Source organism: Lactuca virosa, chromosome 9 (genome assembly GCF_052849685.1).
Source record: "Lactuca virosa cultivar CGN04683 chromosome 9, Lactuca_virosa_CGN04683_v6, whole genome shotgun sequence".
Lineage (NCBI taxonomy): Eukaryota > Viridiplantae > Streptophyta > Magnoliopsida > Asterales > Asteraceae > Lactuca > Lactuca virosa.
In genome coordinates this window covers 277,567,843-277,590,127 of record NC_136434.1, presented here as the reverse complement: position 1 = coordinate 277,590,127, position 22,285 = coordinate 277,567,843, and the positions used below count along the sequence as shown (strand labels likewise).

At 34.7% G+C, this 22,285-nt stretch overlaps 1 protein-coding gene across 14 annotated transcripts; it reads right to left on the bottom strand.

Moving 5' to 3' along the window:
* Window positions 1-1,212: 1,212 nt before the first annotated feature.
* LOC145138726 (uncharacterized) lies at window positions 1,213-3,692 on the bottom strand. 14 transcript variants are annotated; one of them, XM_079072761.1, is made up of 10 exons: window positions 3,385-3,690; window positions 3,180-3,261; window positions 2,965-3,028; window positions 2,537-2,633; window positions 2,148-2,224; window positions 1,985-2,049; window positions 1,799-1,874; window positions 1,600-1,700; window positions 1,425-1,493; window positions 1,213-1,341 (listed from the first exon to the last, which is right to left on the bottom strand). In XM_079072761.1, exons 3-6 carry the CDS (start codon window positions 2,995-2,997, stop codon window positions 2,023-2,025), a joined length of 234 nt encoding a protein of 77 aa, XP_078928887.1. In that variant the 5' UTR covers window positions 2,998-3,028; window positions 3,180-3,261; window positions 3,385-3,690; the 3' UTR covers window positions 1,213-1,341; window positions 1,425-1,493; window positions 1,600-1,700; window positions 1,799-1,874; window positions 1,985-2,022. The 14 variants fall into 14 exon arrangements, 5 of the variants coding, with proteins under 5 accessions (XP_078928887.1, XP_078928883.1, XP_078928884.1 ...); XM_079072757.1 differs by having other exon boundaries at window positions 2,833-3,028; window positions 3,385-3,676; XM_079072758.1 differs by having other exon boundaries at window positions 1,799-1,865; window positions 2,833-3,028; window positions 3,385-3,676.
* Window positions 3,693-22,285: the final 18,593 nt, after the last annotated feature.

The window sequence follows — 22,285 nt, the reverse complement described above, 5'->3', positions numbered from 1 at the left end:
TGTATCTCATTATTAGCAGAGTATGTTTCAGTAGAGTATGTTTCTTTATGTGTTATCATGTTATATGATTGTATGTGTTTAGCGGGCGGGGCCCGAAGACAGACGGGGCCTAAGCGAGACAGATCTGTATACCAAGCAGGGCTCGATGCCAGGCGGGGCCTGATGCCGGGTAGGGCCCGATGCCGGAGTATTAAATTAATGGTTTGACAATTATGGTTTTAGTATTAAATTAAAAACGAAATTTTTGGTCATTATTTTTGGGATGTTACACAGTTAAAACAAGTTAGTTGCTTTCTTATGTACAAAAAAGAAGAAGTTGTCAATATGTGAACACGGATAAGAGGTAGTTACCCTTCTAAGTCATTTTCCCTTTGAGTTACCGGTTAAAACAGATATTAGCCGGTAATATTGGTGTAATTTAAACAGTTAAAACAAGTTAGTTGCTTTCTTATGTACAAAAAAGAAGAAGTTTCCAATATGTCAACACGGATAAGGGATAGTTACCCTCCTAAGTCATTTTCCCCATAAACATATGCTTTCTTTCTTTTTTCGATTTGTTATATTTTCACTGGGCAAGCACCGAAAGTAGTAGAGTATATATTAATATTTTGTATTATTATACAAAAACTAGGTTATAACCCATGTGTGACGAAAATAACATACATAATAAAAAAATTCAAAGATTATTTTTAATGTTATAATAAATTGGTACACTAAAATTCCTTTAAAATGATACCATTGATTCGGTTCAAGCTTTGTGTTTCCCGACATAAGGTATTTATGTCAACAACATAATAATTTTTTCACCCAATCAAACGCTAGATGATATTAAACCAACCTGTTTAAATAATTACATAATAAGAAAATTCAATAATTATTTTCGGTATTTATCTTTAAAGCCAAAGCCTACAAAGAAAGAAATCTATAGATTTTTAATTTTTAACCCAACCAAGCGCTCCTAACTCTTAAGTATAATTAATCTATAACTAGGTTGCGGGGGTCGGATACGACAATTTTTTCTGGGCAATGTGGTCTTGAATCTGAAAAAAATTGGTTTTATCGATATAAAAAGTGTGCAGGGGCAATATGGTCCTAAAAATGCAAAAATTTATCTTTTTAATATTAAGACAGTGTGCAGGGGCAATGTCGTCCTAAAACTATAAAAATTAACTTTTATTAATATAAAAACAGTGTTCAGGGGCAATATCGTCCTAAAACTGTAAAAATTGAATTTTATTAATATAAACATCACGTCCTTTATATGTTTCTCAAGTACATTTAACCTTGGGTTGATCTGCAAGAAGGAAGATCTAATGTACCAAGCTGCAGACTTCTTCCAGGCTGCGCATGAGCTGAACTTATCAGCTCTAGTTCAGACCTTTGTCTAATGGATAAATAATTACAGATTTTTGGAAAATTAGAACCTGAATTTTGTGAATATTTGATGAAGACTGCACATATTAGTGGCTCCAAAAGATCAGCAAGCACTTTATCTGTTTTGAAACGGAAAAGAAAATAATAATTATTTTATTACTTAATGAATCAATGTCAAAAAAATACTACAAAGGGATATGTTATAGAATATTAAAAGTAGAGTACTTCAGGCCGTTAATGGTCAACTGAGAAAATCGATCAGTAGAAGACATTGTGAATAGCACAATAGTAAGCCTAAATTTAAAATAATAGTCGTGTAAGGATACCTATACATTTAAAAAAAATCAAGGAAAAAAATGTTAGTAAATAATTGTTTATGGTTTATAATCCATTTGGAATCACAAATTGCGAAATCTTATCTTACCCACAACCCCATTTGAAATCACCTTCACAATATACATCAAAGGCTTCAAGAATCACAGGTAGAACAGCTGTAAAAACTTTTATGATCATTTGTTAAAGAAGGAAGCAATATGTGTTATGTTCATCATCAGCAAGAAATAGCAATAAAAAAGAGAGATTTTTTTTCTTCATGAGGAAAGTTACATACTGTACAATTCCAATTTTGATGATTTGATGGAGCAAAATCTACAACAAAGGTAGAAAAATATATACCTGTAGAAAAAATATCAAAAAAAAAAAATTATTTCTATGAAATCAGATAAGCTTTAAATAAAAAACTTAAGTCTTACAACAAATTTCGTGTTTGTTACCTCTAAAGATGTGGCTGAAGCTTTAGCTGCACTGATTCCTATGATGGAATGGAAACCAACAGCAGCAGGGGCAGGCACTACAAATTGAAATCACTTGGGAGAATCAGATAAATAGCAAATATGTATAAAGTCAACATAAACTAAAACTAAACAAAAAAAAGCGTGTTATGCAAGAAAAAGCAATGATCTTTCACTTTTTTTACATGTTCATAATCCCAAATACTAAGACAACCATCCTCTGTTGAACTTCCAAACACATAAGGCCTGTTTGGACACCACTACAACATACAAAGACTTGTAAATACAACACACCAAAGCTTATAATTTAAAAAGAAAAGGAAAAACTAAATTTGCACAACACCAAGAAACAATTGAATAGTGAATACTACCTGAACACAAAAAGAACAGGAGGTTTGTGTTCTTCAAATTTATGAACAGGAGATCCAACTCCATCAGAAAGCAAATTCTTCCGGTCAAACATACAAACTGAAAGGTCAAAACATAAATACGTTAGCAATATAATAACAAAAAATAGGAAGATAAATGAAGAGAAATTCTAAAATTTTCAAAATTTAAAGCAAAGATAATATGATCAACTAAAATGTAAACCCTAGAGTTAAGATTCCCAGTAGTTAACAGTTTGAAGAAACGAATACAACCGAAATCTGCAGTAATGGAGACATACCTTTGAGATTGTATCTGTCAAATGTGAGTACTCGTTTACCCTCAGTTGATCGATTTTCTCAGATGATTTGTACTTCAGGCCAACATATATGAGAAAGATCTGAAGAGACAAAGTAGAGTACAGAGAGCATACCTTGAAGCCGACATAGTTACGGTGGAAAACCATTTGTCGTCGAAGTTGGGAATCGAGTACGCATCTGAAATAGAAGATACAGGAGGAAGATGGACATGAAATTGAAGAACATAGTAGTAGAAGGAGCAAAATCGATCGGTGGGGTGCTTTTAGGGCTTGTGGGCGCTGACGATTCTGAAACTCACTTTCTAGGGTAGAACTAATTAAGCACTAACCTTGAATCGATTGACCATCGCAACAGAATGGACTTCAATTTAAACCTTCGATGGAAAGTATAAGCGGTGATATTGCGTCTTCCTGCTTCCGTAACGGTAAAAATATGAGAAAAAGATGCTCTAAAACACCCAGGGGCTGGGAAATTCGAAGGTTGAACAGAGTGAAAACGGAAGAGAAGAAATGGAGCCAGCAATGGAATCAAACCTCGATTGCTATCGATACCCAAAAGCCTTTATGTCGGAAGCGACAGGAATCAGTCTTCGACACAACCAGACGCCGACTACCTTGGCGATTCCTTCGTTTTCCTCTCCGACCTGTCTGTAGCTTGCACCCTGCTCCTGAGTTCATTAAAGGAAAGAAAAGAAAGGAAAGGAAGAAAAAGAAAAGAAAGGTAACGGAAAGGATAAAGTATTCCGTGCTGAGTTCGAAAGAAAGGAAAAGAAAGTATTCCGTGCTGAGTTCGAAAGAAAGGAAAAGAAAGTATTCATTTGAGGTGCTCCCGACTCCAAAGTAAAAGAAAATAAAATAAAAAAAAGACAATTATACTCTTCATGTTATTGAGTAAATATTTTAAGTGCTTACAACCCACATCCATTCTTAACCCCCCAATAACCAACTCTCCTCTCCTCCCCGTCTACTTAAAACATTAAAAAAAGGAAAACCGCATGTTATTCAATTGTTTTCAAGATGCAAAACAAAAACCACAAACAACTTAAAAAAAAAAAAAACAAAATCATAAACCCATAAGATCAATCCAGTAACAATCACCCAAGGTTATTCAATCACATGCATCCATCATATCTTTGAGGACATTCATCTGTATCTGAAGGGGACAACTGAACAATGTCCTAGCTTTTGCTTGATTTGCTGCCAAAAAATTTAGAGCCCTCGGTAATTCATAGGGTTCCAAACCCACCAACTCCAATTCTCTATAAATTTCGTCCCCTGTATACTCCCGAGGATAAGCTCTATCAAATATTATATTACCCTCCCTGATAGCACCAGCCACATTATCAACCGATTTCATTATCTTTGAGTTAAAATGTTCTTCTTCTTCTTCTTCTTCAAATTTCCTCTTTTTACTCTTACACTTCTTTGCACCTAAAGACTGCCCTTGTGAAAACGGAGTTAGAATAACACCCTGAATGTCATCATCAAGATCAACATATTCGTTTTCCAAATGAATTTCATTGTTAGCTAACAAGTCATCAACTTCTTTAATTGTTTCAACTTGAATTTTTTCATTTTTATTTAATCGGTCATTTCTTTCTTTCGCTGTTTCAGCATGTGCACCAGATACATCCACGAGGTAAACCGAGTTCGCAAATCATTACTTACAATATGCAAAAATCTAGCAACATGTTCCTCAACGGACATGCGTTGCGTACGTCGTAGACCACCTACAGTTTGTAAGATTTCACACAATCTCCTAAAAGCATTTTCACTCATACGAATAAGGTCACGACATTGACCACCTTCTAAAAGATTGTGTAGCAACTCTTCCCGTACAGCTTGTCTTTCTAAAATAACTTTTCTAGTGGGTAACCTAACCCGCTTTTTGTTGGCCATATTACGTTGTGTAATAAAAGTCAACAACAAGCAAATCAAGTTAACGACTTGCAATTGTCGGGCTCTTAAAGCATGAGCAGGGTTGAGTACCGGAGTATCCATAAGGACTATATATGAACTAATCCCTTTTTCTGATACATGATCAAATAGTTTGAGTTAAATTTAAACAACATAGATAAACAATAATATTTACTTTTTTTTATAAGGACTATATATGAACTATATACATTTGTTAATTATAATGTATGATTCTATTTAGTTATTAAAGAAACAAATTTGATTCTATTTAGTACTGTGATGGAACTTTTATTGTATAAATAAACAACTACCCACATCACCTTAAACTAAGTATTTAGGTTAAGAACATCTTCATAGATTAAGATCGGTTGTCTTTTTATACTTTTAATAAATAAATAAATAAAACATTTGTAAGCATAGGTAACATACATGTGGTTTAGCATGGCAACTCCAGTTGTTTAATCTTCCACTAAAACAACTACATTCTCTCTTTAATAGTTAACGCCAATTTTCAGAACTTCATATATAAATATAATAAATAAATATATATGTAAGACTAGAAACACCGACTTCATGTGAATTTCCTGCATTTTTGCATTTAAGTTTTGTCTCACTTAAATATAAAATTTCCTAAAACAAAATCTATAATTTAATAGGTTTTAACTAATTTTTTAGTCTAATTATAGATCTTTAAACCTAGGATGTGTTTGGATATGAAAGAATCCAGAAATCTAGATCACATTCTTCTTGTCTATTTGAAATCAAAATACCAAAAAATAAAATTAAATCTGATTATACATCTACAACAAACAATAAGTACTTAAGCATGTACAAAAAAAATTAATTTTTAATATTGAATTTAAGACTTATTTGAAAAACCAACTTATAGTTTCTTAATTGCTTAAGTGACTGAATAAAAAGGGTATATCTGGGAAAACCACAAAAAGGAAAAACAACTGTTATGTTTCTTTCTACACAACTGTTATCTTTCTTTCTATATATTTCTGCCCATTTGCTGATATCTATTTAGTACTGTGAGCAGAAAGGAAAAACAAATTTGTTGCATGTTTTTTATCTCCAAACAGAAGAATAACAAAAAAAAAAAAAACAGCATAAGAATAAGAAGAAATTTGTTGCATGTTTTATATTTCCAATTTGATTTTATTTCCAATTTTACCCTTTTTACTTGAAATATGAAAACGGTTGTTGTTTATAAGAAGAAATTACGTACAGAAGAATAACCAAAAACAAAAGACAGGGAAGATGATCAAGAACAGAATATCTCCAAAAAAAACTAGTTTGAAGCTGTTTTTTATCTCCAAACAGAAGAATAACATAAAAAAAAAAAAAAAAAAACATAAGAATAAGAAGAAATTGTGCGTACCAGTTGTTACAAAGGCAGAAGGCAAGGCGATCAAGAAGGTAGAATAGAAGACAGGGAACGTATCCTTTTATCATCAGGCTAAGGGTATTTTCGTCATAAGGTAACTTTTTATCTTCCATGCGTTTCTTTCTCTCCAATTCCTCCCAATTTGGGAGGAAAGTTTGGAACGATACAATTCCTCTAAAATCCGTTCTCTTCTTCTCTTCTCTTCTAAAAAAACTAGGGAGCAACCAAACTTCTCTGTTTTCCTTCCAAATCCTCTCAATTTTGTTCTCTTCTTTCGTTAAGTGATACTCAGGAGCGGGTTCTTGGTGAAATCCGAATATGAGTGGATGAGAAAGCGGGTGGGGGGAAGGTATGCAGAACCGGTGGGGGAAGGCGTGGGAACGACACGTACCAGCTCCATTCTTATCTTCTAAGGGACCAAATTGTCAATACCACAAACTTTACTGCCAAAAATCTGAACAACTCAAAATATGAAAACCTATGGGCCATTTTGGCCAAAAAAATCAGGAAGTTCACTGTTTAATGAAATTTAATGAAATGGTCATCTTTAATATATATATAAGAATTACAAAACAAAATTTACTATCTATACAGTATGAGATTGCATAAATAACAACCCTAGATGATATATCCTCATGTTATGGTCAAACTGCATAAGTAACAGCTTACTTTTGCTCAAATTCCGTTATAAGAATTTACTATCTATACGGTAAATAGGAACCAACTTCTTTTATTCAACTTTCTAGCAAAATAATAACATTTTTTATTTAAATGTTGTGTCAGTTTTGATTTCGGGTAGTGATATTTCCACGGATCCTTTTGCATTCACTGCTTTTTAATGTAAGTTTACAATTATGCCCTTCATTCATTTATATTCTAAATTAAATTATTCAAAGGTAGCATTGATTTTTAGTAAACTCTTCTAAACCAAAAACAACGCACACGCGGTTGCAATTCTTCTCCAACCTGCAATCTTGGCCGACAAACGATAAGTGATCTTCAATTCTATTTGTCGGTAATCTTCCTCGTCTGCTCAAGTTTCTAGTCGTCCCGTTCAACCACAATCTCCAACAGAGTCCCTCTTTGTTTTTTTCCTTCCTTTTGTTCCTCTAAGCGTGTCACCTGAATGAATCATTGTTAGGAATCAATGGTTTCAGACGAAGACGAGTACTCAGTAAGCTTAGTTGAATCGACGAGAACATTGGATATAACGGAGTATTCAATGAGAGACTAAGACCTAAATACCCAGAAGGCTAGAACAAAGATGTCGAATAGAGCCAAGGAGATGCGTCAGCAAGCACAAACAGCGGGTTATATGACACTGGTGTAGGGTGTTATATCCTTTTTATCTCTTTCATTTATAACATCGGTATGGTGTGTACACACAGTTCCATCTCCTCAAGAAACCCTCTCATCTTCTCTTGATAAAAGCGACAAGCATCACCGGAACTTCCAGAGAAACACCCATATCCGATCGATTCCATTCCGGGACTAAGCCCGCTCCAAAAGGCCCTCCCGCCACCGCCCCTCCGTTGTTTTCAAGAAACCCTCCTACACCAGCCGATAGAAAGCGTTAGATTGGAATCCTTACTTGTCACCGATGATGAAAGCTCAAAATAATTCCTGAACTAACCAAATATTGAACTTTTCTGCATCGAATCTTAAAACCTTAAAACCCCATCGACCAATAAATCAAATTTTAAAGGTCGGTTTTAATTTTGGTACTTGCAGACATCTTCGATTTTGCTGGTGGTTTGTTAAATGCTTTTACGGGTGATTTTGCTACCTACCCATCGATTTTGCAAGTGACCGAAGAGGGAGCGGTTTCCGGAGACGGTATGGGTTAAAGGTCTCCAGGATGGGTGTCGAGAAAACTGGGAAGATAAAGGGGTTATTCTTTTAATTATTACAAAGGATTACTCTGAGGGGCATAACTGTCCATTGATTTTAAAAATATGTGGATGAATCAAAAAGTAAGAGTAAATTACACGAATCGTCCCTCGTGTAGATACCAAAACACACTTTTAGTCCCTATTATTTAAAAATTAACTCGGACCATCCCTGTATTATTATTTTTTCACTCGGACCGTCCCTACATACATAAAATGACTATTTTACTCTTAATAACTTCTTTTTAAAATTTTATATTATTTTTTATTATTTTCTAGATTAAAAAATTACAAAATAAAAAATAAATACCACCAACCTCCCCCTCCCCCCCCCCCTTTTCCTTCTATCTTCCCTCTTCCCTAGAAACGAGCACAACAAAACCATAGACTCACATTCATCTGCAAATTCCACCCAAACCCATGACTCCACTAAGCCACAACCACAGTCCACCACCTCTACGCCTCTATCTCTGCCTGCAAAAAAGATCTCATCTTTACAATCGCCACCTGCACACCACAGTCATTGCACACCACAGTCTTTGCCCTAAACCCAATTCGCCTCCCCTTTTTTCGGCGAGGGGGTAGCAAATATGTTGACACATCCGTCCATCGACGTTGGAAACTACTCTCTCTCATAGATGACCATCGGATTGTTGGTTTGTACACCGTTGACTACCACCGGATTTGTTGGGGTGTACATCAACGAATACGAGTTCAGATGGAGAAGACAAAGCCATCTCCGACAACAGCCACCCAGAGTGTAGATCTGCGAACGGTTGAAGATGGTGGCGCACAGGTGGCATTAGCGGTTTCATCTCTGTCTCTCTTGCCCTCTCTCTTTGTACTGCATCAGCACCCACAAATATTATGGTAACCAACTTGGGAAGATATTGTGAAAAACTTGGTTGTGGGTGATCTGATAATCATGTATTGTTCACATCGAACCACATAAACATCCAGCCAAAATTTTCCAAATAATCAATTGTAACGTCCCAAAAATAAGACCATCAAATTTTTCGTTTTTAGATTTATAAACATCAAGCCATAACATTTTCATAAAACCAAAGTTATCAAAGTGTATCGATACATCATCAATATTAGAGTAAATCACAAAATGAGAAAACATGAGGTGTGTGCTCTGCAACCATCCCGAGTTCCTCCCTTTGAAAACAGAAGTGCCTGAAACATGAACTGAAAACCGTAAGCACAAAGCTTAGTGAGTTTCCCTAAAATGCCACATACCAAACATACAACTGGGCCTAGCCCTAGGGTATATTTCAACCCGATCATATCATAATGGGCCCCGCCCTGGGGTATATTTCAACCCGAACATATCATAATGGGCCCTGGCCTGGGGTATATTTCAACCTGAACATATCATATTAGGCCTCGCCCTGGAGTATATTTCAACCAGATCATGCTAACACAACATATATCACACAACAACTAGCGTACTACATAACTGGATAGTAGGCCGGCCCTGGTACCTTCGACCCATGGTTACAGGGAGGAGGCTCACCTCATACTACCAAATCTCACAGAAAGAATCTATGGTTGTTGGTGTTGGATTAATGTCTAAGTCCATAACTATATTTGGTATGTACTTGACCCGACCCGGCATGGTCCATTTGGGTTGCACTTCACCGGCACAATTTATATGGATAGTCTTTTGAGAATAGTATATTTATGATTTATATTAATATATTATAAGTTCTAATATATTAATATGGAATCATATTATTTAATTAGTATTGATCAAGAATTAATTTAGAATTAATTAAGTGATCAGAAAGAACTAATTAAATATGGACTCTTATATATGGAATGGGCCAAGTTCATTTAGGTTGGGCTAAGCTTTCATGGATGGTCCATGGAGCTTTTAACCCATGGATCCTATGTAAATGAAAGGTCATGGGTATTAGGGTTTACATGGATGTAACCCTAATCCTCCATAATATATAAAGGGGTCCTTGGCTCACAAAATTGGCACAAGTGTGTGAAAATAAGAGTGGGCCGATTTTAGTGTGCATACATATTCTCTCAAGTTCTTCCAAGGTGTTTTGGTGATTTGTGATTCCATTTGAGGCTTCCACACTATTGGGGCTAAGCTCTTAAAGCTTGAAGACATCAAGCTACATCAAAAGGTATGTCATCTAACTAGAAATTTGTAGTATAGGTGCTTCATAATATGCTAGTTAGGATGAAACCTTGGAATAGTTAATATTTGCATGTATAATAGAGAAAACATAGATCCAAGGTTTATAGGGTTGCATGTACACCATATGAGTGTTAGAATGTGCAAAACCCAACAGTGGTGTCAGAGCCATGGGTTGTTTTCTGTTATATTGATGCAAATGTTTTATTTTCAAGTTGAAAAAAAAGGAAAAAAAAACATGACGTTTGTCAAATTTTAAGATAATTACTTGTTTTGTGAAAAACAAATTATTTGTAAAATTTGAATCATTTGTTATATGAGTTGAATTAGGTCAAATTTAGTAAAAGATAAAATGATATGATTATTTTATTAGTTTTAAAAGTTTGATCTAAATGTTTTAAGGAGTTACATATTTTGTCATAAAATTTTGGAGCTCAAAAGTTTTTTTAAAGTTGTGATCTTAAGGGTTTTTGAAACTTCCATAAGTTATGGATATGAAAGTTTTTTTAAAAAAAAAAATTTGATTCAAAGTTTTATGGAGTTACAAAATTTGGTGTTAATGTTTTAAAGAATTCCATAACGTGTTCTTAAGTTATGGAACATGGAAAGTTTCATCATAAAACACCATTAATTCCATAAGTTATGGAATCCAAAGGTTTTCAAGAATTACAAAACTTGCCCTCAAGTTTTGGAATTTGAGAAAAGTTATTATGAAAAAAAGAATTGAATTCTAAAACTCTTGGGTTCATAACTTAAACAATTAATTAAATGGTTTTAATTTTGAGTTTAATAATTGGAATTATGATGTTTTGTTGAATAGTTCAAATTAACTCTTATGGACTTTATTAATAGTTAATTAAAACGTTTAATTAAAAGAGTATTATTAATCCATAAATATATGGTTTGAGTTTAATTAAATTAAAAGTCCAGTTTAATTAATAGATTAAACCACCAAGTATTTTAAATGTCTAAAATACACCCTTATACTATTATAATATTAAAAGTTTAATATATTATGTGTATAAGAGCAAGTCGTCTTACCATTAGTAGGCCTCATTCACGAAGTCGGTCTATAAGGGGGGTATAAGGTTACTGCCTATAAAATGGCAGTTTAATGGGTGTCCACTCTCACTCACCGCTTCCTTGACCGGTGGAGGGTCGTTAGCCGAACAGGTAGGACAAGGACTATAATTCTCCCTTCATTATAAGTATAATGATAAATACTAAGTAACTAAACACTTATAAATTCCCAATCTTAGTTACTTAGGAAAATGTGAATAAGGTGCTAATCCATGAAATTACACTTTGCACTTTGTTTAAGCTGTTAGTAGAGCGTGTGTGGTTAACCGGCACACTAACCTGGACTTAACAAGGTAGGCAAAGGGTAACTTAATGTTTATCATAGTATCGTTGGAGCGTGTGTGGTTAACCGGCACATCGATTGAGGGGTAAATATTAAGGGTACCAAGTATATTTGCATGGTTACTTCACACCTTGTTTTGTGATCCTCGGCATCCCAGTCACAAAACCTGAAGGGCACACTCGAGATTGAAACATGCCATTGAAAAGTTTAATGAATCTCAAAAGAATCTAGGAGTTTCAAAACCAATTAAAACCTAATAATACATTTCGTTTATCTTGGTGGAAATTGGTGAATCGTCATTCACCTACCTTCAAATATTTTATAGCTTGGATTACGACATCCCTCTTCCAAGTTATAAAATAGTTTGTTGGGTCCTAGCCTTAATATATCATATTGGGTGTTATATTAAGGACTTAAATCAACTTTACGTGAATTTCTCCCATTGTTGATGTCTGGTTTAGACAACAATGATCTTCCCAAACCAAGCTTTCCTAATGAATATGACTTCCCGAGTTTGGCTCATGGAAGTCATACTTCTCTTCCTCCACCTCCTCCAATTATTCTCCCTAACCCACAAGTTCAAGGTCACTCAAGCCCTAATGGAAAGCAAGGTCTATGTGTGATCACATCTTAGAGATGAAGTCACATATTGACAAGCCGGGAGAGTTGGGTGTCAAAGTCTTGAGAAAGTTGGATGTTCAATCACTTTCTAAGTCACATAGTGAGTTCCTTTGGGACTACTATGAAACAGACTATGACATGAACCTTAATGATCATATCTATTTGCTCGGTGCTGCTGAATCAGCAATGATTTGGAACGATAGTAAAGTAAATTTGATTAGAAGATCAACTTCCCAAAAACTTTATGGACAGTGACAATGGTGACACTGGAAATCCAAAAAAAGCATTCTCTTCCCAATGGAAAGGGATTGGCCATAGTCAACCCGGTTGACCAAATGGTAAAGAGAAAGGCTAAGTCTGAGATAGTCCCATTACCAAAGGGTCCATATGTTTATTTTGCCAAAGGAAGGGGCGTTGATTGCAAAGCTGCCAAATTTACCTAAGGATGTTAAAGTCAATAAGTTTGACTCTACATCAGGTAGAGCCCATTATCTAACTCTGTTAAGTTCTATTCTAAGATCCTCATTACATGATGTGACTGGGTCACATGTTGATGTTTTAAGAATCAAAGAATAGAGAGAAATCTTAAAGGAAGTATATGCTGATTCTGATCGCGAAGGTGGATTTCGATCGCATCAGAATTTTGAGCAGTTGCTTAAGAAGTTATGATATATTGCTAAGGAATATATAACAACAATTTTCCATGTGGATTGTAAGGATAAGTTTTTTCGTAAAGTTTTAAAATAAAAGAAAATTGTTTAATTTTATTTATTTGAAGTATCCTTACAATGGCATTTGTGGAAAATTGTTGCTGATATGATTCCACTAACAGCAATATTGGAAAATGGATTTGATTCTTTCATTTGTGGTAGTGTCTAAATTTAACAAATCAGGAAAGTTCCTCATCACCCAAGTTTCAATTGGACCGAAACTTGGAATCATGCAAGTTGTATAGTATGATGAATGAGAACTTTCAGCTTTCGAAAATTAAGACTAATTACTTGTTCACATGGATGTGTGAGTCAAGTGAAGGACTAAAGGGATCGAGTACACATTCTTGTGCACTGGTCATGTCCACCACAAAGCTCGTTAAGACTATTTGATTTACTAAAGTTTAGTAAATATGGTTATACTTACAAGTTTAAGTATAATTCTGAAACATTGGAAAAGTCTCAATGTATGGTAGAACGAATGGGAATAATCAAATTAGGCAGAAAGATAAAAGTTTCTCAAATCTGAAAAGATGGGAGAGTACTTTGGTATCATGTTTGTGATCATCTTAATGATTTAGAAATCATATCACAATTAGTCCTCTAAAGGTCATCTTAGTGCATTCTTATGACTAAGAAGAGGAGTCATGAATTGTTGAAATGGTTAGATCAGGAATCTGAGTCATACTTCGTTCCAAAACAATTCTTAGAGTCATACTCCAAGATTGTAACTTGAGTGACATATCTTAAAGAAAGGTTTAAAACACTTGTCAAATGTAAGAGTAAAAGTGTCCTACTCTTGTACATTTGAAATTGGTAAGTTGTGGTGTTTTGGATAAAACAAAGACCAACTAAGGCCAATTGTGTGAAGTGTTTGTCTTGATAAAGAATCCGCACTATCTCTTGAATATTTGGCAAGATAGTCTTATATGTCAAGAGGATAGTGGGAGTCTTAAAGATCCTAAAAAGAATTTCAAGAACTAATCAAGAATAAAACCTAAGGTTCTTCACTAGCACACGACTTGAGGTTTATAACCTATCGTGTTGACATATTCTGTGCCCATTCCAGTTAAAGTTGGCTTTGCATAGGAGTTCTGAAAGTTCTCAATTGGTTGCATAACAACTTGGAAGCAATGGCAGGCCCTGTACTGCCAGGTGGCAAGAAGTTAAGATTGCATAAGTTCAGTCCAGATGAGTTTGGATTTGTCATTATCCTTGTCTTGTGACTATGGTTTTGACGATTCACATGGATAAGAACACATACACCATAAAATCTAAGGGTCATAAGGTTTCTCTCCGATTCATGAAAATGATGGTGAGGAAACACTTACACCAAGTAGATTTGAAGCAGATGGCAAAAGGTCTAAACAATTGAGACTATGATTACGGCATCCCTTTTCATAGTTCTGAAATTGTTTAGACACACATGCATGCTATCTAAGGAAAGGTGTATGATTTTGATAAAGTTTTATCACAGCATCTCGTATCAGAAATCTGAACTTTGGTATGAAAGTCAATAAAGTATTGATTTCTAGAAGTCCAGCTGATTTCTGAGTACATGTCAAAGCTAGTGGGAGCATAAGTGTTATGCTAATAATCATCATGTTAGTGGGAGCATGATAATTATTGTTAGTGTTGCAAGTTAGCAATGTTAATTATAGAAAACAAAAGTTTCAATTCGTGAGGCTGCAGGGATTGAAAAAGTTGTTTTGCTATAATTAAGGGAGAGGATATACTTCATTTCAGTTCTAAAGGCTTAGATTGAGACCTTAATCATCTTTAGTCAAGAATATATATATGAATTTCATGTTGGATTGGTTCAACTTAAGGAAATTCTATATATTGCGTTCTCAAAATTCGATTATGATTACGGCATCACTCTTCATAGTCAAATTTTGAAAACATGGCAAATAAAAATATTGTAGCAAAAGACTAGTCTAGAATCATGTCTTTATGTGAGACATCATGAATCGTGTACCATTTGCTTTGGGTACAGGATCGATTGCATGTGCTATAATATTTGTCATTTCTAAATTTTTCCAAATGCCCAGATGCATTAAGAAGGGAAAAGGTCTAGAATTGGATATGACTAAAATGATTAAGCAATTGTCGAGGACAATCTGAGGTTTACCAAAGATTGGTTGCTCAGGGACAGTTGGAAGTATAGTGCTAATTTTGGAAGGACCATATTGACATATTCTGAAAAGAGGCATCTCTTATTCAGAAGTGATAGTCAAAATGAGAATATGAAGTTGTCTCCATAGGTGGAAGTTATATGTGTAAGATTAGAAAACTTAATGCAAGAAGCATGTCCAAAGCAATGTACTTTGAATATGAGACTTAGTTTCCATGGAGTTGATCTCCATTGGAATACCTTATAATGACTGTTGACAAGTCTTTGTGACTTTGTACATATTCATTACAGGAGGGTCAGTGCATATAAGTTTAAAATCTAAACAGATTTCGATAAATGATAGGAATTTGAAATTCTCACATTTTTCGATAAGGATTTGGGAGTGTGAACTTAGAATCATTGAAATTATGTTCAATTGGTTTATTTCACAAAGTAAGGATCATAGACAAACATAGAGTGCATACTTGGTGTATGGCAAAGCTATTGTTTAGAAAAACATAGTGTACATGCTTGGAGCATGGGACAACTAGTGTTTTTAATTCAGGTATAAAGTTGATAAAACCGAAACAATGAAATAATGAGTAATCAGTATGGTGATAAATAAAAGTGGTCTATTTATATTCATAGGGTTTGATACCATATTTGATTCATTTATTCTTGTGTTTCATTTTGCATGTTTTGACTTCCAGAATAAACTAGGTCATTCTTCCTGAATGACTAAGTTATTCAAACTATCCACAGTCGGTCATATGTTGGAAGTAGATATGAATCAAGACTGTCATGGGTTGGCTTGTAGAGGTCTAAGATGTTGGACAAAGCGGTGCTACAACACTCATGAGTGCTCATAAGTTCTGAGTATTGGATTCAACCCACGCTCATTTGAATCACTTCATGGATTTTATCACGAGTGATCATGAGACGATAATATCTTATATTCTTCAAACCTAGAGATATGAGTTGTTACTATGAGTTGGTTATACATTGATTGCACGAAAACGCATTTGGTAACTCGATGTTATAAAACGTGCCTTTGTGTATGATTCAACAAGTAGTAGAACAAGCCATATGAGTCGAAGTTTATCCATTCCTTTTACCTTCGGGATAAAAGCGATATCTGTGGGCCCCTCGATGATTTAGCGATGACACATGTGAGTGCTTGGCCAAGCCAGGACTGATTTGATTTGTTCAATCAGTCAGTCATCATAAATCGAAAATCGGGAAACAACAAATGGACAGAGAGAATTATTATAATCCATGTCTCAGTCCATATGATATCTAGAATGGAGGAATATATGATCCCTTATCTAATGGACAAGTCATTGACAAGGTCAGAGTTTGACAGCGGCTTTAAGAGCTACGATTGCCAGTTAGGTTTTGAAGTCATACTCAATAATAGTTTTAGACTTATCCAAGTGGGAGACTGTTGGATTAATGTCTAAGTCCATAACTATATTTGGTATGTACTTGACCCGACCCGGCATGGTCTATTTGGGTTGCACTTCACCGGCACAATTTATATGGATAGTCTTTTGAGAATAGTATATTTATGATTTATATTAATATATTATAAGTTCTAATATATTAATATGGAATCATATTATTTAATTAGTATTGATCAAGAATTAATTTAGAATTAATTAAGTGATAAAAAAGAACTAATTAAATGTGGAATCTTATATATATGGAATGGGCCAAGTTCATTTAGGTTGGGCTAAGCTTTCATGGATGGTCCATGGAGCTTTTAACCCATGGATCCTATGTAAATGAAAGGTCATGGGTATTAGGGTTTACATGGGTGTAACCCTAATCCTCCATAATATATAAAGGGGTCCTTGGCTCACAAAATTGGCACAAGTGTGTGAAAATAAGAGTGGGCCGATTTTAGTGTGCATACATATTCTCTCAAGTTCTTCCAAGGTGTTTTGGTGATTTGTGATTCCATTTGAGGCTTCCACACTATTGGGGCTAAGCTCTTAAAGCTTGAAGACATCAAGCTACATCAAAAGGTATGTCATCTAACTAGAACTTTGTAGTATAGGTGCTTCATAATATGCTAGTTAGGATGAAACCTTGGAATAGTTAATATTTGCATGTATAATAGAGAAAACATAGATCCAAGGTTTATAGGGTTGCATGTACACCATAGGAGTGTTAGAATGTGCAAAAACCCAACAGTTGGCCCGCTCAAATCCCCGTGCTAACAATCACAAAATAATCATCCAATCAATAATTAGATCCTGACTCACCCTACGAGTCCAAACTAGGGTAAAATACCTTTTTACCCTTCCCTATACTTAGCCTAAGGCCCAAGTACAAATTTCCAAAGGCCCAAATTCCAACATAATCACTCAAGGCCCAACTATGGTCCAATTTTCCAAATTGGGCCCCCAAAACCCTTTATGGGCCTAGCATCCAAAGGAGCCCAAAAGATACAAACCAGAAGCCCAAAAAGAATTCTAATGGCCCAACAAGGCCCAAACTAAGAAAACCCAACAATTGCCCAAACCTCAAAAGCCCAAAACGGTCATCTGGGGAGTACGTCCAACGTACTCGAGACGTATGCCCCGCGTACTCGACCACGATGTGCAATGTACAACTTCCTGATGCATGTTCCTCGTATTACGTTGAGCGTACCTCCTCGTACGCCCAACGTACTAGTCAGGAATCCGAAACCCACACATTTTGCTCTTAATGGGTTAAGACAAGATGTCCAAAACATAGATCTGGTCCCTAGACAAGGTCTTAACCAATAAAGTTTCCAACTTTGCTCACAAACACGACTTAATGGGACTCAACACTTAAAAAGGAACTTAATAAGAGCTTAATACATGCATGGACCAAAATCTTTCATAAAGTTTCCATTTTTATGAACAAGGGACCTTAGTGGAGCTTAGATCTAACATCCACTACTTCTGGAGTAGATCAAAAGCTCACCTTTACATCAAGGGACTCAAAAATGCCAAAGAACTCCATAAAGTAGATCCAACCAAAAAGATCATCAAGGTTAAAGATTTTTACCTTAGGAAGCTTGCAAATGGAAAGATACTCCTGGATCTAGAAGCTCAAGCCACACCTCAAAATGATTCTCTTCTTCTTCTTCACAAAACACCCACCAAGCACATACCAAGCTCAAAATCACCAAATTGCACTTAGGATTCAATTCTAGGTTAAAAATGGATGGAGGATGAAGGTATTAAGGTTTGGTGAAGAGAAAATGAGCTTAAATAGGGTCCAAAGCCCTAAAATAGGGTTTGCATGAATCTGGAGTACACCCTGCATACTCCTAGTATGCTTAGCGTACTCCTCTCAAGATCGTGATCCTTCTTCGTACGCCTAGCGTACACCGAGGTACGCCCCGCGTACTTACCTTTGCACCAGCACGCCCCGCGTACTAGGGTTTTGCTTTAAACCCTGCAACCTTCCAAAGGCCATCACTCCTTTGTTATCAACCCGTTTCCGACGATCCTTATATCCACGAAGAGGTAACGAGATGCTCTACACTTCTATCATTTCATACTCTCCTTAAGATTTCCCAAACAAAAATCCAGTTTCCATAAAAGCCCGAGCTGGCACTTTACTAAGATAGCCCTTGGCTCCAAAATACAAACCGAACACCCGAATCATCTAAATTACGTCACCCACACCCAAATGGGAAAAGATTCGGGACAGGGCTTCACATAAGTACAATCACTATTGAGAACTATGTACCAATCAACAATAGAAAAGTTTAAAAATGTTAATAGTTTAGTTAATATACCAAATTACAGCAATGACATCAAAATTAAAAAGTAATTGTTGTTGCTATAATCAAGCAGATTTTCCAAAGTACAATGGCTTAATAAGATATAGGCTATTATAGGCCACATATTTTAATTTTAACTCATACTTACTATGTACTTATGGGAAACAATAAGATATTGGTATTAGATTTCTTGTAACCTATACTGTTAGAGTTAAGCTCATGTCTCAAGTCTAGTAAGCTGCTGGAAACAAATTATGGAGAAATGAAGTTAGAAACAGGGGAAAATAAAGCAACATAATTGTTGGAGATAGAAATAGAGGAAAACAAATTATGAAGAAATGTGGTTTAGAGTTAAATAATTTAATTTTCCAATGTATAATTATTTATTTACAAATATTATGGGATAATAGAATAGAAGTATAAACATAATCCACAATACATTTTTATATGCTTTAATCTTATGGTCAAACTTTATCTTTAAACTTATCGCTTTATTATGCTCTAATTCATGTAACTTTAAAATCAATAACTTGATAAAACCTTTAACTTTTGCATCAATATCCCCATCAACGACCATCGACATGGATGTGAACCACAAAGACATCCAATGTACATAACACCAAAGGAAATAAATTTTCATTTATAACGATTTTGACCAATTTTTTTCTAGATATATATGCCTAAAAGTCAAGGATGTGAAGCCTTTAAGACGTCATGTATAAGACAATAACATGAACAAAAAGGAAACAACAAAATATCACATCAAATGATGAATAATAGGAAATAAAGAAAATGATGAATAATATAGGCTTTGAATTTCACATCAAATTAGGATTTGTAAATTGCCAAAATGAGGCACTATTTAAATCCAATGCATAATGAAGCTCTTTAAAACTCTTGATGGGTTGATGGTCCAGTGTACACATATAAAACTAATGTCCAAAAAACCTATGACTTGTCCAAAGATATATGAGGTTACAATTTATAATATAATAAAAGCATGGGAAAATAAATACAATTTATGTAAATGCTACCATTAAAAGGTAATGGTGATTGAATCTCTTTAGATTTATCTCCAATAGGGTCGGTAGAGGTTCATTGAGTGATAAGTCTCACCAAAGTGTATGGAAAACTAATTGTTAACTACAATTAGCAAGAATTAGCAATAATAGAGAAATCAAATACTCACATTTTAATAATTGCAATTGACAAACAATAAGAAACCAAAGAAAAATAGTAGGTTGAATAGAACAACAATTTCCCCTATAGTAATTAGTGTTTCCGTCGTTATTCCCATCTGAGCTTCCATAGTAGCACAAGAATGGAGAAATCATATAAAAAAGCCTAAATAAAGGAACAGACATAAGCACTAGATTCGAAATTTTCATTTAGAGAACCAAAGAAATGAATGAGAAAATCCCATGAAAAATATGATAGAGGGAGAAGGAGAGAGAGAGAGAGAGAGAGAGAGAGAGAGAGAGAGAGATAAAAGTAGAGATAGATAAATTAAAGAGAAACCTTATATGAGCATTCAGCTCTGTCTCTTAAAACAATTATGTTTCTATAAAATAAAATCTACAAAATTTTGTTAATAGCAATCCAAATCTGACCGATATATATAAAAAACCTAATATTGTTCATGTTCATAATAAAACCTGTAACCAAGCCATAAAATCAGTGGTGGTTGTAAATGAATTTTGACATATCAGTGCTAGGATTTGGATACAGAGTGAAGCAGGTGGTCGGTCGAAAGTATTAGCAGCGGTGTGGGAATCATGTGGCAGGTCGACTTCTTAGGACTTTTAGAAAGAAAGGGAGGAAACAATGATACTTCGGGATAAGATTTTTGTCTTCCACAAAAATTGGGATCTTACTTACAAAAGAAATACTATTTGCTATTCTGGAAACTATAACAATTAACTTTTTCAAAATTCAAATTTAGGATTAACTAGTATTTTACTTGCCACACGTTGCGGCGGCAGTGATGTATTTAATAAGTAGTAGAAAGTAAATTGTTACATGTTGACCAGGAACTTAGGAAGATTTAAGTTGACAAACCACAATAGTCATGGGCCAAAGCCATAGACATGCTAAGCAAAGATAATCAAAACCATATTATATGTGAAACGCATATAAAAATAAATAACTTAGATTTTTCTAAATTAACGAACGAAAATTCAAATAATTAAAAATATATTATATGTGTCCCGACTTAGATAGGAAACGTGCATAAAAATAAGCACGAAAATGTAAAAAAAAAGTTACGTTGAAACGTAGACGGACTTGAATTTATACTGACACATACATAAAAAAAATTTAAATCAATGGACAATAGCTATAAATTTACGCTGAAACAATTTATATCGAAACGTTGACCACTACTAATTCTATCGACACATATGAAAGGTTACAAAATCAGAGGGTTGTAACTGTCAGAAAATCAGATTTTACATATATATATATATATATATATATATATATATATATATATATATATATATATATATATATATATATAGAGAGAGAGAGAGAGAGAGAGAGAGATAGGTTCAAATGTTTCCAACAAATATTGTGTGCCTAAATGCACCAATCAGAAATTAAGAAAAATTAAATCATTATTAATTAATATAAGGGTATGATAGTAATCTTGCTATATCTAATTATAGAAAATATTTAAACCATTTAATATCCCTTTAATTTAGTAAAGTCAGTTTTAAAACCCTATATATCATCGACCCCTTTTGCCGAAACCCATAACCAGTTCATCACAATTGTCGACACCATCCACCATTGATAGAAATTCCACTACCCAGTTAATGGCAACGACGGTGGGTGTGACATCCCCTAATTTCTCGGCCAGAAAAGACCGATTTAATTTATGCTTTTTAAAACAAAATCAGAGAAATCTTTTTAAAAGATGTTGCGGAATTGGTCCCCAATACAAAACATGATAAAAGTTTGTCAAAACCTTTCTTTAAGAAATATATAATTTCATTTCATGTAAAAACCTCGGGATGTCATGTTCCGATACAGATCAAAAGCATAAACAAGACATTATAAGCCTTTCAACAGTTATTTACAACTACTGGCCTATAATCCAAAAATCTCTCATCGTTCTCCGACTATGCTTGGGGTCCACTACCTGTAACATAAAAAGCTGAGTGGGTCAGGCTTGGGAGCCTGGTGAGCATATAGGGTTTTCAACCCACAATAATAATAAACTTATTAAGTTCATCAATCAACAATAACCCTGATTACCCATTTCCCGTTAACCTCACTTTACGTCCCTAAATACTTATCACAAGGGACCTAGCCTAAAGAATATCATCGGGATGGACACTACTGCTAAGGGGTTTCCTCAGCCATACATGTCCTAAAGGCAACCATGAGGGGGATGGAGTACAGCGAATGAACACTCAAGTTCATTACACCTACAGGTTGCGGGCCTGCCAGTGTTCCACTGGACTGTCTTGAAAGTCTGTGGTCGTCATCCAAACTCCGCTAGATGACTGAA

Bases quoted from the DNA above. Each gene is read 5' to 3' on its own strand.
- LOC145138726 (XM_079072757.1), bottom strand. From the start codon at position 2,997: ATGGTTTTCCACCGTAACTATGTCGGCTTCAAGGTATGCTCTCTGTAC. The intron at 2,634-2,832 runs GTATGTCTCCAT...TTGACCTTTCAG, and splicing joins TGACAGATACAATCTCAAAG to TTTGTATGTTTGACCGGAAG. The intron at 2,225-2,536 runs GTAGTATTCACT...TTCAATTTGTAG, and splicing joins CCTGTTCTTTTTGTGTTCAG to TGCCTGCCCCTGCTGCTGTT.